At 46.6% G+C, this 26,456-nt stretch overlaps 1 protein-coding gene across 1 annotated transcript in view; it reads left to right on the top strand.

The window, feature by feature from the left end:
* Window positions 1-26,456, top strand: part of MLPH (melanophilin) — an 84,207-nt gene that overhangs the window by 36,739 nt on the left and 21,012 nt on the right. Inside the window, exons 5-11 of the mRNA XM_084643029.1 lie at window positions 1,727-1,765; window positions 3,731-3,825; window positions 6,509-6,637; window positions 9,234-9,435; window positions 11,748-11,911; window positions 20,636-20,719; window positions 23,330-23,518. Of these exons, the coding sequence (XP_084499155.1) occupies window positions 1,727-1,765; window positions 3,731-3,825; window positions 6,509-6,637; window positions 9,234-9,435; window positions 11,748-11,911; window positions 20,636-20,719; window positions 23,330-23,518 (902 nt within the window). The remainder of the gene's footprint in view (window positions 1-1,726; window positions 1,766-3,730; window positions 3,826-6,508; window positions 6,638-9,233; window positions 9,436-11,747; window positions 11,912-20,635; window positions 20,720-23,329; window positions 23,519-26,456) is intronic.

The following is a 26,456-nucleotide window of genomic DNA, read 5'->3' as shown; positions in this document are numbered from 1 at the left end:
TGATAGAGTAATGCTAGGCCTTTATGATTTGTGCAGCACCCTGTCATCTACCAGACACACTGCTGAGTCCTAGATTCTGCAGGGAATTTAACGTTAAGTACGTGTGTTTAGCCCCATTGAAACTTAACGTTTGGCATTTGCTTAATTACATTGGGGAATCAGGGTCTTAACGGGTTGTTAATGTCGTCCTAACAGTGCCCATGCCGTGCTTGGCCATGCAGTCCGATACAACCCACCCCAATATATTTATCCGCCCTCCTTTCCATCCCTGCATGATCCCTTGAAAAACATGGGGAAACGGATGAGCCTTGCAGCATGTCATGAGCTTCAGAAGCCCTCCAACCCCTCAGTGGGGAAGTGAATTGGATAGCTGAGTACTGTGCCCTAAGAGCTCTGCTGCCCCCAGCTAGCTGTGGATGGCCTGGTTAGCTCTCACGCCTTGGCTCCTGGCAGGTGCACATACATCACTCAGGCTTTCAGGCAAGGCCCAAACCATTCGGAGCCTCGCTGGCCCGCAGCGCCTGCAGCCTCACCGTGAAATCACGTTGCAGGCAGCACTGATCAGGGCACAGGTGTCGTGGGCTCGCTGCGTGGAGTGTCGCTTCACAAACAAGCCGCCACTTTCTGCCCCAGCTGCGGTTTCTCAGTGGTGTTAAGGCAGAGCCTTGGGTAGAGCATGTTACTGCAACCCGGCCTGGAGATGGCAAGGGCAGCGATAACTGGGGCATGGGCAGCAGCCGAAAGAAAAGGACACAATGGTATGTAGCACTGTTAGCAACCACTGCTAACGGGCCAGCTGGCCAGCAGCACCCCCTAGCTGTGAGCCTAGTAATAAGTGGCAGGCATACCCCGCAGTCAAGCAATATAGCCTTGGTCACTTCCATCTTTTACTTCCCATTGTTTTAAGCATTCTTGTTCTTTTCCTGGCTGAGTCTCTGCTACCTGTCCCTCATGCGTGCCCCACTGTGTGTTAGGTGCTGGCTAAGTCACCCTGAACCAGCTGGCTTAGGTGGGTATCATGCATATTATATTCCATGCCTACTTGCTATGGCTGCTCCATAGACATGCTGGACAGGAAGGGGTGATGGAACGGAGCCTGGTGCAAACTTGGCATGAGCAGAAGAGCAGTGATCCAACTGTGCCCTCTCTGAGCTCTTGGAAGGAAGTGACAGAGCCACTCAAGTGATCCCAGAAGTGCCCCAGGAGTATCTGCAGATATAGTGCCCATTCATGCCTGCTGTCCTGGGTCCTGACCCAAATCCCACTGACGTCAGTGACAGTCTCCATGGATTCCACTGGGAGGTGACTCAGTCCTGTGGTGATGCTGAATGAATCCCAGTGGAACAGGACCTTTGCCATACGTTATCCTAAGGCCTGACACTGAGAAGTGCCCATCACCCACAACTCCCTAGTCAGGCTATTAAATAAGGTAACAAAACCAACTGTGTGTTTGTTGCAGGAAAGCACTGTGCAGATGTTGGTGCCAAATACATAAAGTGTGAACTAGCTGCATTAAGCCTTTTTATGACTCTGGAGCATGGGGCAAAATCTCACTGATGTTGAGTCCGGTTCTGACTCCAAACTCATGGTCCAGTTTTTTAAATTTTCTTTTCTGATTGTGCCTTGAGAATGCTGGAGAACAGACTCGAGCTCCTGCTAAGCTTGGCTCTGGAAGTTGCTTTGTGTAACATACCTGTAGAAAGTGTTTATTTTTCTTCGTACTTAGGTCTTCATGACCGAGTTTACAGCTTGCCAGACATCAACAGTAAGTCAGCTTTTTTAATGCCGTTTAAAAGGAAATCGTAGCAGTGGGCTGCTCTGACCACTCAGTGTGGTACTAGTGGAGGTTCCCAAATCTTCTGCTTTCTTGGTTTGTGTGAGCCCAGCCTGCTGTTGTACACTTCAGAATAGTGTATATCAGGAGGGGCGATGGTAAATTGGAACCTCCATAATGTTGATCCTTTTTCACTCTAACAATTGATGCCTGTTCTGAGACTTCTGTTTTTCCGATTTAAGCTCTGATTCAGCAGTGCTCTTAATCACATGCCTATCTTTAAGCACATGAGTACCTTGCTGGGCCTTGATAATGTCATAACTGGGGGGTTCTTGCCAGTGATAATCAAAATTTCCCCAATTCCTATAAATGGGCATTTTGTCCATCTCGGGTTTGGCTAAAGGGCTCTCTGGGAATAAGAGCAGGAGGACTTGTGGCACCTTAGAGACTAACAAATTTTTTTGAGCATAAGTTTTCGTGAGCTACAGCTCACTTCATCGGATGCATGTAGTGGAAAATACAGTGGGAGATTTATATACACAGAGAACATGAAACAATGGGTGTTACCGTACACACTGTAACAAGAGTGATCAGGTATGGTAACACCCATTGTTTTATGTTCTCTGTGTATATAAAATCTCCCCACTGTATTTTCCACTGCTTGCATCCGATGAAGTGAGCTGTAGCTCACGAAAACTTATGCTCAAGTAAATTTGTTAGTCTCTAAGGTGCCACAAGTCCTCCTTTTTCTTTTTGCGGATACAGACTAACACAGATGCTTCTCTGGGAATGTTACTGTTTGGGGTTGTGGATTATCTGTGCTTTTCAAAGCAGTGTTGACTCCCATTGAGAGCAATGGAGCTACTCCTTACAGTAGTATCAGGTCTGGAAATCAAGGGTTGTGATCCATTAATATAGATGGGTTAGCACAGAAGGGTGAAGAGATCTGGATTTTCTCTTGATTGTCCCTGCTTTATATAAGGGGGCAGGTGAGGATCAGGAGCAAAATTATATTGGGCTGGAGTTAGAGGTAAGAATAAGCAAATCTAATCTGAACTTTAGAATCACTGGCTTAGACTCACTGAGGTTCTCCGAGACTCAGACTCACACCAATCTCCTGTCATGTAATTTAACCATCACCTCTTAATTAGGCCTAGTGAGTCCATGTTGGTGAATCTTTTACATCAAAGAGCTGGAAGATGGGTCTGCAGCAGGAAGAGCAACTAGTGAGAGGATATAAGATGATACAAGTTTTATAAGAAGATACAGGTTGTGAACCATGGCCACATACACCACTGTCATCAAGACACATCGCATCTGGAACCGTCAGCTCCAGGAATGCTGACCTATATCTCTTGAGCTAAAGGAGACTTCCCTGTGCTGTAGTAGGGTGACATAGCGTATATTCCTTGGATTAGCCACTAGAGTGAGACATGATCACACACTAAGGCAGTGTGTTAGGAAAGCATGGGCCCTTGAGCACCTCTTGACGCCAATGACTCCAATAGGAGCAGGAGCTGCCCCCGAGAGGCGTTATAAGAGGAACACCAGTATAGGCCCATCGGGTTGCCATCTCTGAGACACATTGGCTTCCCCACCCAACACCACCACCAACAAAAAGGGTCCCAATGCCAACCCTGGCTAACGGTTACTGAAATGTGCTAGAGAACCATTGTACACGCCCGCACACCAGAACACTAAGTTTATTTTTATGTTTAACTGTCCCAAGTAGAAAAAAATAAATAAATCTTTTCACCAGCAGCTGCAGCAGTAAGAAAACCAGCAAGGCTGGTTAAAAACCAGCCACATGGCAACCCAAGGGTAGCCAACAGACAATGTTCCTTCAGCCGCGCGATGGCTGGAATGCTTCAGCCTGCCGCTCTGAAATCTCGTCCCTGAGTGGTGCTGGGGCCACCAAGCCCTTGATGCACAATGTTTGCTTGTGCTCCTTCCCAGGTGAGTGCCAGCTGCCTGCCGGCAGTGAGGTGGGCAACGACAGTGATGATGAAGATGACCTCATGGATGGCGCCGAAGCTGAGCACTATACGAGGGTGAGCATTTACCTCTGTGGACATGCCAGGCCTTGTTCTACGTGCTTCGGTGTGGACTGTGCTCTTCCCCGCTCTGGGCTTTCTTAGCTGCGGGGGGCTTTCTCTGCAGGGGTTTCTGTTGCTTTGCTTTTCTGACACAAACCTATCTTCCCATGTCGCCAATGTAAATGCTGTAAAGAAAGTGCTGGACACCCGCCCTCAGGAAATTAGGCCCCTTTGTGGTGTCAAACTTCCAGAAATTGATGCTCCCAAAATCACTAGCCCAGTTTGACCAGGTTTCCTTTCCCCTGATTAATATGAGCATCCTGGTTCTCTCAGAGTGACACACTGTGACAGGTTGGGGGTCCCGTCCAGTGCAGGGTGAGTGCACCCTATCCCTCAAGCCGCCATTTGCTTCTAGACAGTGAGGCCTAACTGTTTAAGTCTACCGACTGGCTCTTTGCTATAAGGCTGTAAGGCCTAACAGCCAGAGTCTATGACAATACCCTGACTCCCAGGGCAGTTAGATTTAGTGGCCGGAGTCAACAGGGTTGGGCCGCCTCCCAGAGGGGTGGCAGCCAGGGTAGGGAGACCCGGGCCCTCCCTGTTCCACTGGATCTCAACCCAGGGCCCTGGTAATGTGCAAGTGAGCTCGCCACGTAGAGGGGATTCGCCAGAACCACGCTGACTGCTGCAGGGACAATGGCTAGTCCCTCCCGGGGCTACTTCCTATCGTGACTTCTGCAGTCCTGATGTAGACATCTTCAGGGTCTCTGGGCTCCTCTGGATGCACCAATCCCAGGGGCTCTGACCTCCAAGTGGCGTCCTCAGGTACCTGGCTGTCTGCCTGAGTCTCGGTGTCTCTGGCTCCCGCAGTCTGGGGCTTCCACCGCTCCCGGGCTGGAGGCTGCAGCATATGTCCATCTTCTCTGGAGACTAGCCCAGACTGACGGGGGCTGCTCCCTCTTATTCGGGTGCTACACTGTGAGCATGCCCAGTTTGGACATGGGGGCATGGCTTCCTCAGCCCACACTGAGGAGTTAACCCTTCCCCGTCCAGTGCGGGGTGAGTGCACCCGTCACACACACCAACCACCTTTTTCTAAATAGGAAGGAACAGTGTGGCTTAGACGGCAGAGCACTAGACTGAGACCTGGGTTCTAGTCCTGGGCCTGCTGGGTGACCTGTTGCAGTCACTTTGGCCCTCTCTGCCTCATTTTCTCTCTTCGTAAAATGGGGATAATAATATTGACCCTCCTTTATACAGCACTTTTAAGATGAAAAGCCGTAAGTGCGAGCTAGGTATTGTTAAATAGATTCTAAACGTCACATTTCATTTTCTATAGGTCAGCCCCTTAGCCAACTTTATTACCCCATCCATTTGTTAAATCATTGGCATTATCTGGGGAGGTAATTGTTTCTTTCAGTTGGCCTCCTGGAAATGCAGTCACTTCATTTCAATCTAACCGGTTAAAGATACAAACTATCCTTCCCCAGAACTATGCCTGCACTACGGCCCTTACAGTGGCATGGCCGTACCCGCTGCAGCTGGGCCACTGTAAGGTCTCCTATGTAGCCGTTCTATGCCTGTGGGAGAGAGCTCTTTCATCAGCATAATTAAAACCCCCCCTCCATGAGCAGAGGTAGCTGTGTCAGCAGCAGAGCATTTCCCTCCAACACAGCGCTGTTCATACCGGCGCTTCTGTCGGTGAAACTTCTGTTGGTCGGGGGGGAGGTTTCACACCCCGATGGACAGAAGTTTTACTGACAAAAACGCTAGTGTAGACATAGTCTTAGTTTGGTGAAGGATCTCCTTTGGGGGCATAAGCATCACACAATGAAGTGTAAAATTCCACACAGGCCAAATAAATTAGATCTAATTGCAAGGGGCATTTTAAGGAGCAGAGAGGGCAGTGCCTCCTAGCTGTGGCTATCTCTGAAGGATCCCCTGGCTGAAAAGGGGGACGCATGTTTGAGGATTCCATAGCAGCTGTTGGAATTCTCTGTGAAATCTGAGCCAATCTCACTTCCCCATAAGTCCTCAATGAACCTCCAGTTGAGTTTCTCCTCAACAGCCCAGAATACTATGGTCTTGACCGAAAGATCATAGAATCATAGAATATCAGGGTTGGAAGGGACCTCAGGAGGTCATCTAGTCCAACCCCCTGCTCAAAGCAGGACCAATCCCCAATTAAATCATCCCAGCCAGGGCTTTGTCAAGCCTGACCTTAAAAACTTCTAAGGAAGGAGATTCTATCACCTCCCTAGGTAACGCATTCCAGCGTTTCACCACCCTCCTAAATCATTGAATTCTTAGGGAGTCTTTCCATTCACTTCAAAGCACACTGGAACAGACCTTGCTCATCGGATCCACACCAATATTGGATATCATTCCCATTCTCATTTACACATCTACTCTTTAAATAGGAAGAAATGTGATCCACATTCTGCCCTCAACCACCCAGACAGCTCCACTGACGTGTCAGCAGGGTTGCATGGCAGAAAGAGAGAGCAACATTCGATCCATAAATACAATTAGGCAAACCAGTAATGTCAGATCTGTAGCCAGTAGAGAAGAAAAGACACAACCAGTAACATAGGCAGAGATAGATCGTTATGGGCTGAAAGAGTCATCAGACCCCTTTTTAAAGACTAGTTGTGTTTACACTGAATTTTTCTTTCTTCCACTTTCTATGCTTTCTAAGATGCGCAAGACAAAGCGTCTGCTGTCTGTTCATCCCTTTGATTTTGAACTGGACTCAGAATATTCTGCTCAATCACGTCGTCAATCTTTGCAGCTTTCTCAGGCTCCGGTCAACCAGGATGGCCACCAGGTATGGGGAGGTGGTTGAGGACTGCTGTTCTCTCGTTCCTTGCTCCCTTCCTTTCTTGTCTTCCACTGTCCAGCTGCTTGGAGTTTCCAAAGGTATGATGTTGATTAGCTTTTCCCCCTTGCTTTTTTTTCTGCCACATAGACCTTACTCCTGATGGCCATGAATCAGAATGCGGATAGTGAATTGGAGTGAGGACTCAAGTTGCAGTGGGGGAGGTTTAGATTGGATATTAGGAAAAACTTTTTCACTAAGAGGGTGGTGAAACACTGGAATGCGTTACCTAGGGAGGTGGTAGAATCTCCTTCCTTAGAGGTTTTTAAGGTCAGGCTTGACAAAGCCCTGGCTGGGATGATTTAACTGGGAATTGGTCCTGCTTTGAGCAGGGGGTTGGACTAGATGACCTTCTGGGGTCCCTTCCAACCCTGATATTCTATGACTGGTGAGCTAGGATGGCAGGAGATTTGGAAAAGATTGTGTCCTCTGGTCTCATTTTCTTCTGGGTTTAATTACTTGTTTTTAAATTGGCCCCTGCAGGAATCGGATAAGTCTCTGTTTCTTTGCAATCCCACATGAACATAGGCTCCGTTCATTTCTAGCCTCAGTGGAAAGGGATAAAGTTGGCTTCTTGTGGTTCCAGCTAGCTGCTCTTGCTAGAGATGGCGAGCAAGGCAGGCTGGGAATTGTAGTCCTTGTATCCACAATTGTAGTACTGGGTACTGTCAAAGTCTGCTGAGGAAAGGAGTGGGAAATATGAAGACTCTTTTCTCCCTGTTCTGTGGGAAACCTGAAGGGAGCGGAGGTGCTTCTCTAAGTAGGACGGGCATATAACCAACACACATCTGTTTTCTCTGTAATTTTGTTCCTGTGTTTACACTGAGGCAGGCCCCTCTGGGGAGGAGCTGAGGCCATCTAAAAAGACTGATCCATAAAGTCTTGACAAGCAAAGCTGTTCTTATTGTTTGCAAAACTCCTGGGGCCTGGCTCTCCTAATTGGCTTGGCCTGTCACAGCAAGCCACATGGAGATTGACCTTCTGAAAAAGAGAGGGAATTGTATGGGTAGCGGAAGATTTCCCAAAGCTAAAAAACAACAATTTTGCATAATTATTGCATAACAGTTGTGCAGAAGAGTACAAAACCAGCTTCATAATACGTCGATACTTCTTCTGGTCATCAGTGGCTGTTACCAGCCATTGCAAACTGAGAGATGTTAGTACAGTAGAACCTCAGAGGTAGGAACACCAGAGTTACAAACAGACCAGGCAACCACAGCCCTCATTTGGAACGGGAAGTATGCATTCAGGCAGCGGCAGAGACTAAAACAAACAAAAACCAAATACAGTGCAATACTGCCTTAAACATAAACTACTACAAAAATAAAGGGAAAGCAGAATTTTTTTTCTATATAGAAAAGTTTCAAAGCTGTACTAAGTCGATGTTCAGTTGTAAACTTTTGAAAGAACAACCGTAACGTTTTGCTCCGAGTTACGAACATTCCGGAGTTACGAACAACCTCTGTTCGTGAGGCGTCCCTAATTCTGAGGTTCTACTGTACCTAGATTGAACAACACACCCAATGACTGTGAAAGTCACACCTCGACCTAGCATGTACAACATAAGAGATTCTTCTTCCGTCCCCAGACCTGAAGAAGAGCTCTGCATAGCTCTAAAGGTTTATCTCCACCAACAGAAGTTGGCCCAAGAAAAGACATTATCTCACCCACCTTGTCCTGTCATAAAAGATCCATGTATTCTACTTGATGCACAAAAAAGCAGCGTCTCTTGCTTGATGTCCAAAAGGCAGACAGAGTTTTTCTGAAATGTTCCGAACTGACTTGCACACAGGCTAGTGGTGTGCAAACCTCAAAAGTAAAGAGTAGTGGTTCAATTTGTACAAGAGCCCAGATGTTTGGGTGCTGATCTCAGCCTTAATTCACACCGTGCAGACTTCATGGAGTTGCAGGACTGGATAATCCATTCTTGCTTCTGGTTAAGTCAGAAATACTGAGTTGCCTTTTTTTTCTTTTTCCTGCTACCTCATCACTTAAAACCCGTCTCCTGGGTAGAACCAGAAAGTGCTGAGAAATGTAACAATAACTTTTTAGTTGAAAAGTCAACCAAACCTGGGAGTTTTCAAACTCCAAAATAAGTTTGATACAGCTTTTGGGGCAAACCGTGTAGGTTGGTTCTAGCCTGTCTTTGTGAAGGAGTGTGCTTGTAGCCTATGAGAAAATGACTCTCTTTAAGAACCATCTGAATATAACCAGGGTTTTGGGAGCCACATTATTGTTTATTCAGTAAAAGGACTTGACATTTTAAAAACATAGACACATGGGCTGAGATTTTCAAGGCTGCTTAGGGGATTGTGATGCCCAATTCCAATTAAAACTAATGGCAGTGGGGTGTACTAATTCCTTAGGCAAGCATTTCAAATCCCATCCACTTTTAGGTCTTGGTTCAGGAATTGGAACTAGAAAGTTGATCCACTAATTCACTGGTGGGGAAAAATAACCTGAAAATATTTTGCTTGAAAGTGGGTTATGGGGAAAGGGACACACTGCTTATTTATAGGTACTGACCCATGTCCTCTCTTCTCAGTCATTCCCGGATTTCCCTGATGCTGGCGAGGACACCTCCCAGAAGGAGACAATGGTTGCTGAAGCAGACCTGGCTGCAGTGTTCCACCAGATCCTTCAGGAGCAGGGACAACATATGACCCCTCCAGAGCAGGAGTTTAGCACCGAGGTCCGGCTGACAGTGAACTCACGAAGGAAGAGCCTGGAAAGGAATCCCAAACCTGGTAGGCTACACTGACCAGTGTCCTGTCCCATTTGAGGAAAAGCAGCTGGGCCAGCAGTTCTAACAGAATGGAAATGTTAATGGTTCCAGACTCTTAAAAAATAACTAAACTACTAAAACACACAGGGCCTGACTTTCAGGTGCATAACCGTCCATCTGATTTGCACATGCAAATCCGCTTATGTAGCTAGCTGGTCATTTGGGCATAAGCAACCGATCATCCTGGCTCCAAAGCAAGGAATGCCACCTTCCGAATCACCAGCCTCACTCCCTGCGGCGCTCTGGGCTGTGCGAGGAGGTCTCTCAGGTCTACCTTGCTTAGCGTGTCAGATGAAATTGAAAGCCAAAGTAGCCTTGCTTCAGGCCTGAGTGCAGCCACATTTTAACTTGCTCAGCCAGATTCCCATCTGGTGTAAATCATCCTAGTTCTAATGAAGTCAGTGGAGCACTGCTGATCTACACCAGATGAGGATTTGGCCACCGTGGCAGAGCAGTGGCTCAGTTGCGTATGGCATGATGACAGCTTATGTCCTCATTTTCAAGTTGTGCATCAAATGTACTCATTTAAAGTGTACTGTCATGCTTAAATCTGTTTGGGGAGATTTCTCTAGCTCCGGAGCCTGGTGCAATCAAACCCTCTCCTGAGAGGATCAGGAGTTTATGGATACTATAAGTACTCTAGCGAATGAGATTAAAGAAAACAAATTCTTCTTTCACTAATGTGCTTTCTCCTACCAGGGTAACAAAGCAAAATGTGCATGGTGCATAGCTTAAACATGGGCTGTCCTAAAATATAATCTCCCGTGTGTTTTTAATGTGTTGGCTGGATTTATTTACACCCAGGTGACTGTGACCACTGAGATTAGCCGAACTAGAGGTAAATAAAATGGAGGTACTATATAGAATAAAAATAACACTCTGGAACTGACTTAAAAAGCATTTAAAAAGGCTTTTATTCATTTCTCCCAGGTTTGAGGCCTGATCCAAAGTGCACTGAAATCAATGGAAAAATTCCCTTTGACTTCATTGGTTTTCAGATTAGGTTTTCTGAGCTCAGCTCCCAAGACTAGTGAAAATGTAGACTCTTTACTGTCTGGTAGGTGAAGTCCTTGATCCACCCACAGCTGTGGTTATTCACACTTCCCTGCACTGCCCCGACATCTTGTTCTGGAGAGTTCGCCTGTGGGGAATCATTCCAGTCCTTGGTCTTGGTACTGAGCCTGCCAGCAACGGTGTCAGTTGGGCAAGTGGGTCTTGGGATGTGGACCTGTCTCCACCAGGAACCAGGCTGAGACCACCAATGAATGTCACATACATGAGGGAAGTAGCTGCTAGATAGAACTCAGTCAGCAGCTACCTGGGCTGGATTTGAACCCGTGAATATAGCAGTGAAAAGTTCCCTAGACCATTGTCAATCCGCTAAGTAGTCCAGCTGCCTCACTGAAGTCCTGTAAGATGCTTTTCACTGTGAGATAATACTTTCCCCCATAAAGCACCTTTTGGGTGAGGGTCTCTTAATTAAGTCTTGCAAAAACCCTAAGTGGGACGATTCCTAGTTTAACTGACTGGAAAGCAGAGGCACAGAGCGGTACTGTACATAGACATAGCAAGAGACGGTTCCTGTGTGCTCTGATCGTTAGACCACGCTCCATCCAATGTAGCATAGAAACTGTAATGTCAATCCTGTTTGTTCTGAGCACTCGAATTATTTTAAACTGGGTTTCGAGCCCCACTGATATATCTGCTCTCTTAAATGTTACCTCTGGATAACAACCCCCCCGTAGCCCCGATGAAACAGTTGTTTTTCAATGCCTACATGATGCAGTTCACTGAAAGTAAGGGATTTCTGACACACGCCTTGAATGAGCTCAGGGGCTTTATATCGAAGCGTTTCGTAGCTTTCTCTTTGCTGGCGTGAAAAGCCCTCTAACTTTGTTACCTGAAAGCTTGGCGTGGTGAGTATAGGACACTATGGGTATTCTCGCAGAGGATGCATTCGTTTTTGCTTTGAATAAGCTATTGCTGTTAGAATATCCACTGCTACAGTTTGGAAAGGGAAGAACTTGTCAGCTCTTCTAACGAGGCATCACAGTGTGATTTATTTAGCAGGCTTGTGAGCGTCTGGTCTGAGGAACTGATACAAAGTCCACTGAAGTCACTGGTGTTCTGTAAAGCTATTTAGTGCTTTTTCCTAACGTTGCTGTTTCCTTTTTCACCTCCCCTCACCCATCCTTCCGCGGGCTTTTCCTGAAACCTAAGATGATAATCCCTGCCCTGAGCCTCCAGTGAGTCGAACCCGTTCTGTCCCCAAAGGCAGCCCATGGAACAAGCAGCACCGACCCCAGTACTCGGCGGATAGGGACACCTCCGATGAGGACGTAAAGGGAGCCCAGAAGATACCTGTCTGCCAGCCCCATCACATGAAACGCCGAAACAGAGCCTCCTCCCAGGAGAATATAAACCACTCCGGAAATCAGGTAACAAAGGGATTTTAAACCATTCCCAGTAACTTGTATGATCTGTTCCGTGGCTGAGACTCTGCAACCTAAGTCACCTTTGAAAGAGAATGGTTCAGGCAGATAGGTCTCATAAATGGTGGCTCTGGTACAGTGAAATAATAATCTTCTCCAGCGCTGGACTAGCTGCTCTGATGGATGGTGAGAGGGCAGAGAGAGCACACTGTATGCAATCAAGAAAGCAACTGCAACTGCCTGTAAAACCAAGGGATCAGTCCAGCAGCACAGGGGCACTCCAGCCACACCCACTGATCCCACTCACAAGCCCTATGCTAGGGGCCAAGAACGGTGTGGCCTGGAGTAGATATACCAGAGAGTCCACCACTGCAGAGAGAATCCCCAGGAGACTGGCTAAGTTGGTTTTGCAGCCCCTTTGCATTGCCAGAGTAGTGAAAGGAGCTGTAACTTTGGCTATGACTACACTACCACGGTAAATCGACCTATGCTACACAACTCCAGCTACGTGAATAACGTAGCTGGAGTCAACATACCTAAGGTCTAGTTATCATGGGGTCTACACTGCGGGGGGGGGGGGTGGCGAGGGGGTCGATGGGAAAAAATCTCCCTGTCGACTTACCTTACTCTTCTCATCAGGGGTCGACTGGAGAGTAATCTGCAGTTGATTTGACGGGTCTTTACTAGACCCGCTATATCAACTGCCAGTGGATCGATCTCAGAGCGTCAATCTCGGCTCTAGTATAGACCTGCCCAGAGTCTAGGATCTGTCTCTTAAGATATTTTCCCGGTACCATTTTATGGCTGGCTGGCACCTAACTATTCATATCCCATGCCACATTGTGGGCCACGTTCTGCTCTCAGATCCAGAAGGGAAGCGGGTTGATTCCATTGCGGGTTGCACCAGTGTAACCAGGTGTGGTTCTGGAAGTGCACATTTAAAGCCTATCAATGCTCCCGAGTTATGTGCCTGGGCGGAGAGAGACCAGGCCCTTCTATCTCTGTCCCCTTCTTTACACGGAACGTTGCTGGGCCTATCGTCGTTTCCCCACTCCATCCTATTCGCCGTGACGTTTTTTTAGTGCAGCAAGAAGAGGAAATGGAGTTCTACTTCACGCTCCATTTAGCTGTAATGAAAAGCCCAGCCTGTTCCATTTAGTCTATAAGCTGCCTGTAGTTTCCTATGCACCTGAAAAAGGCTTTAGCCTTGGAGTGGAATAGCTGCTCACCTTCGTGATCCTCTTCTTCTTTTGTCTCTCTTGGAGTGTTCCAACGGCATTTGGAAACAGTCACTCTGACTCATCTCATACCTTTGATCAGTGATCCCAAGGAGAAAAGCTGCAAATGTTGCTTATTTTAGGGTGGGGAGAAGGGAGTTAGATTTCTTCCCCCTGTATTGAAGGTTTTAAACAGATTACAAACCAGCAGGTTGATTCAGCAGAAAACCTTGCTCATCCACTAAACAAAAGCACACGGTGGTATTTGAACAAGCAAACGTGCAATTAACATACAGGCCAATTTCTAAGCTACATTTACAAGAAGTGGACATGTCTGGGTTCTTTGCAAATCCTAAATATCAGCTGCATTCAGTGGGTGTCGAGGGGTGGGCAACAAATGTGCACTCTGACCCTAGGAGCATGAAAGCTGAGGCTTACATGTTGAAAGCTAGTTTTAAACAAAACTGTGCTTTCCCTCCTCTTCCTAAGTTCCTTCAATGCCTATTGTAAGTAGTGACTGTCCTTCGTTTTACATTAAATGATAAAACATGAACTGGATATATGTATCCACATGAAATGAACACAGTACGTTACCGTGGGCAAGTAGGGACAAATTCCGCTTTCGTATACAGCCACGCTGGCTTATTGACTTCAAAACAATACTCAGATCAGTGTGACAGTTTATTGAAAAAGGAAAGACTTAAACCTAAAAGAGAAAAACCACACACTTACTGCAAAATAGCTTTTCTGGAAATGACTAGAAAATGTAAATTATAATAATCCCTAGCTCTTTTCTAGCACTTTTCATCAGCAGAGCTCAAAACAACTTTGGAAAAAGAGGGCAAGATCCTGATCCTCATTTTATATATGGGAAACTGAGGCACAAAGGGACTTGCCCAAAGGGTCACTCAGCAGGCCAGTGGCAAAACTGGGAATAGCACCCAGGTGTTCTGAGTTCCAGCCACGTGATTTATTTACTAGGCCACACTGCTTCCCCGTAACAAAGCAGATCCTGGGGTCCAACACACAGCATCAGTTTTTAGGTACAGCTGGCCAAGAATCTTTGACAAAACTTGCAATTTTGGCACATGTCTTCATAAAAATGACTACAAATTTCAATGGGAAAAAAGATCTAATAATTTCAGCAACCATTTTCAAATTACATCCTATTTTTCAACCAGCTCTACTCTTGGGGAAAAAATTACCTGCTTGAATACACCTTTCTGTTTTTTAGAGGAAGAATTGTTCAACCAAATATTATTTTCAGGCCAAAAAGCCTCTGAGGAAAAATGGGGAACAACCACTTTTCATACTGGAGAACAAATGGGCTGGCCTGAAAAAGCGGTAAGATGGTATCACAAAGCTCACCTGGGATCACCACTGATAAAGCTCTCCAGAGCAGCCTTTAAGCCAGAGGAGTCAAACTCGTCTGCCTATAGCAGTCAGGAGATCTAGCAATGTCATGCCCATCAATAAGAGGTGCACAGCTAAGTCTTGCAACATTGTCCTAGCGTTTATCCATAATGCCCTAGTCTAACTGCTCTGATGATAACATAGAGTGGCCAACTTTCTAATGTCCGAAAACTGGATGCCCCTGCCTCACCTCTTGCCTCTGAGGCCCTGCCTCCGGCCCCACCTCTTCCCCCAAGGCCCCGCCCCTCCCGCTCACTCCTCTCCCCCTGTCGCTTGCTGCTCTCCCCCTCAACTCCAGCGTGAGCAGCCCCAAGGGACTTGCAAACCCCAGCTCCCGGGCGGGCTGGGAGTGCAGGTCAGAAGAGCACTGTGGCCACGCAGGTGCAGCCAGGCGGCCATGCTGAGGAGCTAGGATATAGCCCCCCACCTGCCCCCCTTTGCACTGCCTGCCCTCAGGGCCGTCCTTACCCATACACAAAGTACGGAGCTGCGTAAGGAACCAGGAAATTTGGGGCATGCTGCTCCAGCCCCTGCCCCGCCTCTTCCCCATGACCCCCACCCCTGCTCCGCCCCAGCCCCGCCTCCACTCCCCTGAGAAGTGCAGCAGGGCCGGCCCCAGCCTCGCCGACGGTGAGTGCAAGGGGGTGGTTCCCCCATGCCCCCCAAGCCAGCCCCGCCCCCTGTGGAGGCCTGGGGCCCCAGACACACACCCCATGGGGGGGCTGCATAGGGCCCCAGAATAGCTAGGGACAGCCCTGCCTGCCCTGCCCAGCAGCCCCCTTCCTCGCCCGCTCGCACCCTCCCTGCCCTGGAGCCGCCTGAGAGCTCGGCCAGGGGAAGCGCCAGCTGCCGGGGCAGCTCGAGTTCCTTCCCTCCTGGGGAACGTTCTATGCCTGCTGAGAGCCCTTACCCCACTTGCCGTGGGTCCCCCACTCTGTCTTCTGCCCCAGCCCCGCAAGCCAGGCTCTGCAAAGGGGCCGCCTGCGGCCCGAGCTGATGCGCGCGTGCTGCCGAGGGAGCCGCCACTTCAGGGCCGGGCAACAGGCTGCCACTTCCCCCCCTGCCTGCCGTAACCAGCCTTTTAGTGTCCGGTCAGTACATCTGACCGGACTCTGCCAGGTTCCCTTTTCAACCGGGCTTTCCGGTCAAAAACCGGACACCTGGCAACCCTGAGCCCACAGTAGTGATGACTCCTTTTGCAGATAATTAGGTTGATCCTACAAAGTTGATCCTACTTAGTCCTACCACAAGTGCAGGGGACTGGACTAGATGACCTCTCGAGGTCCCTTCCGGTCCTATGATTCTATGAAACACCATCATAAAGTATTGCCAACCCCAAGTGTTCAAAAAATTGAGTGTAAGGCCAGAAGGAACCATCTCACTTCCTTTATAGCACAGGCCCAATAATTTAATCCGTTAGTTACCCCTGTATTGAGCCTAATAACTTGTGTCTGACTAAAGCATTGCTTCTAGAACAGCATCCAGTCTTAATCTGAGATCTTCAAGAGATAGAGAGTCCACAATTTTCTTTGGGTAGTTCGTTCCAGGGGTCAATCATCCTCACTGGGAAAATTAACCAAAACAAAACTGTGCCTTATTGTAATCATGAGTCAGGACCCCAAAATCATGACAATGGCTTAAAAATCATGAGATTCTTAATAAAAGTTGGGGTGGAGGATTCCTGCTGTTCCTCTGGTTTTTCGAGTCTTTGAGGGCAGGAACTCTTTTCTTCAGGCTTTTTCTGCATCCCTGAGGACTAGAAACTTTTTTTTTTAATTAAAATAGAGATTCTCACATAATCACCTGAATCCAGGAACTGGGGCTTTAAGGAAAAACATTAGCAATCATGAGACCTGTGAAAAGATTATGAGAGTTGGCAACACTGGAATCATGGATAAGCATAGTTGGTCTCTGTTTAGGGCCCAGTCCTTGCCGCATTGAAAATGGTGCTAAAACTCCCACTGGCTTCAGGAAGAATAGAAACCACTATTGTAATTTATTTTTATAACAGAATATTTACCACTTCCCCACTGTTTCCCTCCAAAAATTCTCCTAGTCCCATGTGTTTCAATGGAGTTAAATGCTCCTGGTTTTCTCCTCAGATGTCTTTCTTCATATCTTTCGAATGTTCACACAACTTAGGGATGGTCCAAACCCCCAGGAAGTCAGTGGGTATTGAATCAGGCCCAAAGTGAACAGAATGCATAATGGATGAACCAGTCTTCTGGGATACTTGTATGTAGAATACCCTTGTCGCCTGTTCCCAATACAGGGAAGAGAGGTGATACCATGTGCAAATGCCAACCAAAAGCAAAGCAAACAAGAAACATAGGGGTCCCTGAATTAACCAAACCCCCAAATTCTGGAAGGTTTCAGATGTCTCCTGACTCTTCATAGGATAATTGAGGTTTTGGCAGCAGATCCTCAGCTGGTGTAAATTGTCCTAGCTCCGTTGAAGTCACCAACTGAGGAGCTGTCCTCTACTGTTTGTTTGTGGTTTTAAAAAAAACTTTAGTGCTGAGAGGTTGTCTGCCAGCCCTCATCATGCAGCCAATACAGCAACATTATAGCTCCTAATGGAGATTTATGGAGGACGCGCCAGCCTGAGTCTAACTGGTGTTGCATATACTAGGTTCTAATAAATTGGGCAAAGCCTAAGGACTAATCTGATTGTACCTTGAACTTGCCTGACTGAGTCTTTGCAGTTTTACAGCATGGCTCTGGGTAACCATATTACTGCTGAAATAGCTCAGTAGACCCCCGATAGCGCTTGGGGCTGAATTGTGCTCTCAGTTATACTCCTGTAACCTCAGTGTCCTATGTGGGGCAGGGTGGCTGTAAATGAGGGCACAATCTGGGCCCTTGGGAGGGTTTGGTTCTCAGGGGGAGAGTGCATCAGCGCAGACCTAGAGGCTGACCCAGTCTCACTTCACGTTGTGGCTAGCTTGTATTAAAAATTTTAGAGCTTGGACAAACAACCTCTGGTATCCCCAAGGAGCCCTTTCAATAGCATTATCGATTTATATAGGGGTTCTTTGTGATCTGACCTTTCTAACCCAATGTATTGCCTCATCAAGGCAACACTCCCACTTGGACTGTTAAAACAAGGGCGTGTGGCTTTGCCCTCTCTTCTGGATTCCCTTCTCGAAGCAGATGGTCAAGCTGTAGCCTTATGTAGAGTAATGAGTTACTTTAATTACCCACCCCAAGGTGAGGGCTTACACCTACTTTAACCTGTGAGAGTTCAGCCCCCAGATCAACTACAGTACAGAGGTTATCAATGGATGGGGAACCAATGACGCGTAACGGAGATTAACCGGTACTCTTTCTTTAATAATTGCCTTTCTTAACCAAGAAAACAACATACACATGCTGGAGTCTGGTAAAGGAGAGTGTACAATACAGAACGTCTAGCATTTTCCCGACACACACCATCCTTTGCGGAAAAAACGAGATTTAGTCATCATCCTCAGCATCATCCTCACCACCACCATCATCTGCATCACCAGTGGTCACCATCCTGGTATCTCCCAAGGCAGGCAGGCAAGCCAGGATACAGTTTTTACAATGTGTTACACCGACGCCCATTGACGGTAGCATGTATTTATGAGGGTTTTAACCACGTTTCCTTATTTGAACTTCCCCACCCCAGTACTTTTGGGGTGCCCCTTTTCCAAAAGGCTAGCTTGTTCGTTCCCCTTGATGTCACTTTATCACAATAGTCACAGGCAAGTTACCTTAAGGAGGTTTTTAACATTTCATCCCAACTACTAAGGGTCGTCTTGTGGTGTCTACTGAGCTCTCATAGACATTATTATCCAAACTCAGCAGTTATTTTCAAAACATCAGCATATCACAAACATTGATACAAGCTTAGCAGGTTTACTATTAATTTACTTATGCTAACTTATCTTTATAATATAGCAAATTTCTCCTAAGGCCTAATTTGGCTAAGTTAAATATTATAGCCTGTAGGTTTCTTGCATTTCAGCTTTAAACCTTAAGCTATCTTTTACCTATCAAGTACGTCTCTTATATCCATCTCTTCTAATGGATTAATTTATTAGTGACACAGCTGCAAGTCTCAGCCTGCTTATTGGCCGTGGTGTGATGTAAGCGCTGGTCACATCAGATCCAACAGGGTTTACTGAGACTTCACTTTAGAAATTATTGGATTACTGCCTCTATGTGGATTTAATGCTACTAAAGGTGCTTTCTGTTAAGGATGGTAATTACAGTAGTCTGCTCTGAAGTACCCATTTTTTTACATTCATCTACTGAGCTTACGTTATTCTTTTAAACAGACACAGCCACTCCAAGTTCTTGTGAGGATCTAATTAATCATCTATTAACAAATACAAAAGTGGCATGAAAAGAAAGAAGGAAGTGTTAAAAACACACACACATTTCTCTTGTTTCATGTACTGGCCATTCATCTTTTAATGGGATGCATCTGATGAGAACAGGCTATGACGTGGAGAAGATTGTCATTTCCATTTAGAACAAGTTTTCATCTTTTTTTTTCTACCTAAAAAAAGGCTTTTAGAAGGAAATATAATTATTTACCGAAAGCATTGGTTTCCTTTGACATGTTCCCATTTTTATTTATTTATTTATTTTTATTAAATGAACATTTTCATTTTGGCCTTTGAACATCAAAAAAGTATTTGTCTTTGATTTTCAGTTTTTGAGTTTTCTGTCCTCTTTTCTCCACTCCCCCCCACCCCCTTTTCTTCACCGGACAGAGCAGCCAAAAATAAATAAATAAAACTGAAAAACGTTTGGGTTTTGAAAACCAAAAATGAACATTTTCATTTAATTGAAAAATCAGAAAATTTCAAAGGGAACACTTCTGTGCGTGGTTTTCCATTCAAAAAGTGTCATGGTGAATAGTTACCTTCTTTCCTTGGTGTATTAGAGAGAGGCTGATGAGGTGCTAGCTGGCTGAAAGATTTATCAATGGGACATGGAACCTGGCCCAGACTTGAATCAGACCCAGTCTGTTAATGAACATAAAATGATTTTCTTTCTGAGACCATTCACTTCCCAAGGGGCAATAATAATGGTTTGATGCTCTCAGTCAATGACAGGCTGGTGTCCACATCATAAAAACAGAAGGTCAGCTAAAAAAATGCACTGTGCAGCAGGAAATCCAGTTGGTGGGGTAACACCTCTACTGCAACAGGGCTCAGGGAAAAGGGTTCAGGAAACACCAGCAACACAATGGAGCATCCAATGTCCTGACTGACCAACAGGCAAACCCTGCATCAGGCAAGCTGCCCTCCCTCCCTATCCTCTCTCTCTCTGATATTGGCATTTCCAGTCTAAGTTTGCCATGAAAATTCAGGTGGAACAAATCCAAGGGCATCTGAAAGGCATATAATTTTTCCTACCTCATTCTACACCAAGCCCCTTGACTTGTATTCTTGAGTAGATAGAGCTATGCAAATAACTGGTGTTTTGGTTCACTGGCAATTTTCTGGAAACTGAGGGGGAGACAATGGTTTTAGGCCAACCCAAAAACTACTTTTTTAAAAAAAGTTGATCAAAATGAGAAGTTGAAAGAAAAATTAATTTCAGATTGAACAAAACGTTGAGTTCAACCTACAATGAAAAGTTGGGGTTTGATTTGAAGTGGGGTGTTGTTTTTTTAACAGTTTAAATCATTTAGATAAAATGGAAATTTGAAAAAGGAAGTCATTTCAAACTAAAAAATCAAACCAAGCATGTCAAAACAAAGCGTTTCAGGGTTTGCTAAAAAAAATTTTCTATTTGACTGAAAGGACATGATGAAATTGACATGAATTTGTGAAATGTTTCAGTCAACCCGAATCTGCATTTTTCTTCCCAAAAAAAAGTTTTGGCTGAAAAATTTGGCCATCTCTACTCGGGATTCCCTTAGGCCCTTTTGAAAACCACACCCATTGTCTTTCTATTAGTGATCTGTTCTGTATTTCATGCTTAGCCAGGGGCACTGGTGGTGGGCTCTGTTCTATACCACATTCTCCATTCTGTGGATTAGATCTGCCCTGGACTGTATTCTCGCCCTGGTGGTGGGGTCTGTTCTATACTGTATCCCTTTCTCTCTCCTCTCCCATAGATATTTGAACTCAACAAACGCATGTCAGCTATTGAACGCATGCTGAACCGTCTGGAGGAAAGAATCCTGGTGCACTCAGAAGAGGTAACAGTGCCAAGTTGGGGGGCTATGCACAACAGGCGAAAGTATTTCCTTTCGCAGTCTCCCCAAACTCCTTTGAAGCAGCTTGCGTTGCATCGTCAGGAGACGTGGCTCCCACTTACACAGGCAGTAGACAAGAAATCTGCTGTACAACACAGCACCTGGGGAGGAGAGGTGCTTCTGGAGACAGAAGGTATATGTAGGAGGTGGATAGTGCCGCTGGCTGCATCTGTGAGTATGTCTGCACTGCAGTCAGGAGGCCTTGCACTGCTTACTGCCCGGGTACGTACGCAGGGTTCCAGGCAGGCTTGTAGGGAGGCAGCTGCTCCACCACGCCATGCTCCCATTCTAGCTTGATTAAAGCTAACTGCTGTACTGCTATCACATCTCCCGATTGCAGTGTAGACACACCCAGTAAGTCAGGGTGCCCTGCATGCCACAGAAGTGGTGGCCAAAAGGACAGGGATGAAGTCGTTTGTTTAAATACTGGGATGTTGATTGCACCAATAGACAGACTAACATATAACCCAACTCCCCAAGGTGCTTAGTTCTGTCCCTCCCCAAACGTACACCAGCACCTACCACAAGCTTTAGTCTCTCTGGAGCTTCCTGAAAGAGGAACAGAACTTTCTGCCCAGGAGGATACAGCATTGGTTGGTGAGTGTGCATCTTTCCATTGATAGAAAGGTCCTCGAGCTCCATGAAGGCTAATATGATTTTCAAATGGCAGATGATTCTTCTTTTTAACCATTTATTTTAACCTTTTAGACCCTTGTCATTTTTCAGGTTGTAAGTCTCATCAGAAAACTGAATGTAATGATAACCATTCATTTTCCAAACATGCCACTGGTATTCCGACAGGTCCTCAAATTAGCTCCACTTAGGTCCTTTCTCTGCACAAACAAGTCTGTTTGTTTTATTTATACTGGTCTAAGCAATGTTCCTGTATGTGTGTAAATGCTTCCAGAATGGATGAGAATGCTGGGGTTACGACACAGGAATCCATGGCTACGTTAAATGTAATAATCGGTGTGTTGTGAGTAGCAGATTCTAATTGAGAAGGACATTTGTCTTTTCCATGTGATTGCCCTTGTTTCAATGGCCATCAAGGAAGAAGATCAATTTAATTTTAAATTCTGTTGTGACATTGAATCAGCTGGTGCATCGGTAGGTCACTTAGTGCTAATTTGAGTTTCCAATTTTAGGATATTTAGGCACTTTGCTTCCTTTACGTGCGATCATGCAGTTAATTTATATGACATTTGATAGCTCAGTAGAAGGGACAAAAGCAATTATGAAGATTCATGCAGGTCTGGCTTGAATGGGGGGGTAATTTCTCCCTGGTTAAAATGAAAGATGGGTTCAAAGTGAAAAGTTTGGCGCTTGCTCCAGATCCAAACGTCATCAAAATTTGGGGGTGTTAGAATCCAAGATTTAAATGCGGTGCCTCTCTAGATCAAAGAAATTTACTTACCATTTTTCAGCTAGCTCTGCTGTGTTGGCCTTTTGATTTTTGTTTTTCCTTGGTGGAAAATTTTGATTTTTTTCAGCACAAATTTGAATACCAACATATTTTGGTCAAAAACTAAAATATTTTGATTTGGTTGGGAATGCTGCCAGAGTGCCTCACAGGAGTTGTAGTTTGTATTCCTCATGCTCCTATTCTCCTCAATAGGCCAGGCTCCCCGGCCAGACTAAATCTCCCATGATGCACCACACTCTTCCCTCTTGTAGATGGGAAGCTGTGCATCATGGGAGCCTATAGCCATGCTGCATCTAGTGACAGCATTGTATTTCAGCATTTGGGTTTCAGCCAAAATATTGGTTTGGCTTTTTTTACAAAAAAAAATCAAAATCTTCTGCAGGAAGCAGAGACTTTTTTGCAAAGAAAATGTTGTTTAGTCAAAAACTCAATTTTCTGTCAAAAGTTTTGATGGAAAATTTTCAACCAGCCCTATTTATTCGGAGGTCCGTTCTTTAGGACAGGCTGCTCTAAGTTACTAGTCTGGTGCCTATCTAGCTCAGGATCTGATAGCACTGTGTGCTTCTTAGCCTGGATTCACAGATGGAGCTAACTTATTGTGGGATACAACATGCCACTTGTGTGCTCCAGCTTGTATTTGTTATGTGAGGAATGGCCCTAAACTGCCTGAAGATAGTTGGCCCCTAAGTCATCCATATTGCACGTAAAATCTGACAGGGAGTCATACCACACATGGAATCTCATGGAGGTCTGTGAGCTGGAAGACTCCAGGGTCTGGTTGTTTGAGAAGATGAGTAATAGATGCTAAGTGGTGATTATGTAACCCACCATCACGCAGTGTGGCTCTCTCTCCCATGCTAGTGGTTGGATCTCATCGATATTTATGACTCTGCACAGCCATCTCAGGTAGAGGCTTATTGCTTTTGATCCAGAGGTCCTGGGTTTGAATTCTGCTGCCAACAATCCACCCAAGAGCATTGCATTACATTTGACCAAATAAATGACCGAATAAACCCTCTCTTTTATCCTTTTGCTAGCAGAGGCATGTCACAGGAAGCCTTAAAATACCAACAAATTTCAAATTGCATGAACACCAACAGAATGAGAATTGCTTGCTTTTCTACCTCTAGTCTCCGGCCCCTGAGTCCCACACCGATCCTGATGTGGAAGAGGAGGAATTGAAGAGGAAGCTGGAAGAGTTAGCCAGCAACATCAGTGACAAAGGAGTTTCTTCTGAGGAAGAGGAGGAAAAGAAGAAGGATGAACCAAAACCAGAAATGAGCTCCTCCAGCAGTGACCCGCCCAGTGATGCTCAGAAGGTAGCATGCATCCTACCCTCTAAAACTCAGTACCATTCTCACGCCATTCTCCATGTTTCCATTTATGTTCCTAAGCTTCCCTCTGCTCTTAACGTCTTATAACTGCACCACAGTCAAGTACCTATTGACTTTTCCTACACCCCATCTTGGACACTCAGTGCTGGCACCTAAGATCTTTGCCTTTTCCCCCTGGCTGGATGCTTACATTGGAGACTAGAGCTGTTGTTCTCAATCTGTACCATGCTGGGACACACACACATCCAGCTTCCCTCCCATTTAGCAATAAGGGAAGTGCAAGGTGGCCCCAGCCCGTCCATGAGCCCCAAGTTGAGAACCCATGACTTAGGGTGGTTCATAAACCAACCCACATCCTAACTGAAGCCGGGAAACTACCTGCGTTTTTCCCATCCCTAAATCTAATCGGCCACCAATGAGGGTGCATACTTTCTACTCAACAGAGACATTCATCTGGGCTTCTGAGAACAGCAAACGCTTTGCTAAAGTGCTAGTGGAGAGGGTACAAAGCCCTCCCCACTTCTTTGGAAGGTGGGGCATGGCGGGGAATGTGGTGAAGTATAATGGTGAAATCCTGCCCCCTGCCTTTGATGCAGAAGATGGGTGAAAATATGGAAGATTTGCTCTCTGTTTTGTATGGGTGTGCAGTGGGGAACCTCAGTTCATTGGATGCCTCTCCCCATGATGTTCTGCAGCATCAGGGATAGTGAATTGGGAAGCAGGGAGCTGCTCTCCACAGCAGCAGCCACTCATGCAAACCCAGAGGGGCTTCCCTGTGTAAGATAATCCCAGCAGTATGAGCTCCTGCTCTGCCCTGTCAAGCGGGGCTGGGCATCAGTGAGGTGATGTTGCTGTAAGGGCTGGAGAGAGAGAGGGCTGTTATGCGGTCTGGCTCAATAATAGCTGTCAGGCGCTCTGTAAGTGCACAGTGCTAAATCAGGGAAGTGGCGGAGATGGGGCTTGAACTCAGGAGTGCCTGTCAGCTGGGCCTGTGCTAACCCACTGGGCTCAGAGTAAGACTGCACAGCCCCCCAAAAAAAAAACCCATGGCAGCGAGTCTCAGAGCCTGGGTCAACTGACTCGGTCTTGTGCTGTGGGGCTAAAAAGAGCAGTGTAGGCATCCCGCTCGGGCTGGAGCCCGGGCGCTGAAAACTGACGATGGGAGAGGGTCTCGGAGCCCAGACTCCAGCTTGCACAGGAATGTGTTCGCTGCTCTGGTTAGCCCCATAGTGCGTGTCCAAATCAGTTGACCCGGGCTCTGAGACTCACTGCTGTGGGACGTTTTTTTGAAGTGTAGATGTCTCCTGAGCAGCCTCCAGGACATAGACCCACTTCTCCCATCCCCTCCTCCTGTAGCAGCCCCTTCCCTGAGTCCCAAGCAGATTTTGCCATCAGACTGCAAATGCGGGCAGGGCGACCCAGACGTTTGGCATCTCTTGCTGTGTTGTGTCCTGTGCTGCCAGTGAAAGAACAGGAGCCCCGGGCATGGATAGTGCGGTCTCAGTGGGGACACTCAGTGTTACTGGGAGCAAATCCAGGCCCCTCCATGGTGGCACGGACCCTCCTAAAGCAGAGGTTCCTCTTGGCAATCGGGCTGGATGCGGGGATCCTGTGTGTGACAGCCCTGCTCCATATCTGCTTCCTGAAGAGCAGGTGAAGGGCTGGTGGCTGGGCAGGGCCTGAGGACCTGCTGCTGAGTAGATCCTCCAGTTCCCAGGGAGGCCTGCCTAGACTAGTCTAGCTATTAGCCCCCATAGGGAAGTACCAGCGTCCAGCCCACCCTACGCTGGGCTCAGACCCCCGTGTTGGACCGGCAGTGTATATGGTCCAGGGGTACATCAGTGATGAAAAGCCTCTGACTGGTTTTGCAATAAACCCTTCCTTGTCCTTTGCGGTGTATTGAACTTTCATGGACTGGAATCACTTTTTCACACCTAGAAAGTAGCTGTTCCATTCAGCACCGGAGCCAGGGCAGTGCAGAGATGCTCACTGACTTAACCCACCAGAGACAGAGGTCTCCAGGCCTGCTCTGGAGGAGGAGGGTCATTCACTTGGTGTTCTTATTAAGATGAAAAGCCTTGGCAGACAGAGCCGTTCTGCGCTGTTAACACACTAGAAGCTCTCCTCTCCATCCCTTCACAGGTCTTTTTTTATCCCTAAATTGTATGACTCAGTCGGTCTGTATTGACAGCTTTGGTGATGAGGCGTTGATGACAACCCATAAAGGATGGGAAGTGAGTCAAATATTAATTAAAGGAAGAAAGAGCTTGTGCCTCGTGTATTCTGCAGGCCTCGCACAAGTTGTTCTTTCCTTCGGAGGTGTTCCATTAGAACAAAGCAGAGAGGTCAGCATTCCTTTGGGTTTTAATGGCTCCTTTGTCCGGGTCTCTGTGTTGTTGTTGTTCTGCACTTTGACACGTCTCCTTTTAATGAGCAGCTTCACTATCAAAGGAGTGAGGCTGGGCCATGTTGCACGTAACTGCTTGTGCAAAGCAGCTTTCATCTGCATGATTAGAGAGTCTTTTATTTGTCCAGGAGGCCTTTTTCTCTTTGTTCATCTGAATCCGGAAAGAAGATGCTTGGCTGCAGAGATGTAAATGACTCAGAGCAGTGGCGAGCGGCCGTACAGGGCACCTGGGTTGAGTTTGTGTGTGTGCGTGCTGGGAGAAGATCTCTCTCCCAGCCCAGGGCTGAAGTTAAATTCTAGGGACAGTCGGCATTCCACATACACTCCTTGGGGTGCAGCTTGCTGTTCTCTTCACAATTCCCCAGCAATATGCTGTACCCTCGCAGAACGGCTCTTTGCCAGAAAACTACTTAACAGAGTCCCAGATTCTCTCTTCAGGGATCAGGTTGCTCCTCCCAGATTCTCATGGTGCATCTGCACTGGCCTGGGTCCATTTGCATAAATAAGAGCAACTTT

Source organism: Lepidochelys olivacea (assembly GCF_965140295.1).
Source record: "Lepidochelys olivacea isolate rLepOli2 genome assembly, chromosome: 11".
NCBI lineage: Eukaryota > Metazoa > Chordata > Testudines > Cheloniidae > Lepidochelys > Lepidochelys olivacea.
Note: the sequence above shows the minus strand (reverse complement) of the source record. Positions and strands in the feature narration are given on the sequence as shown.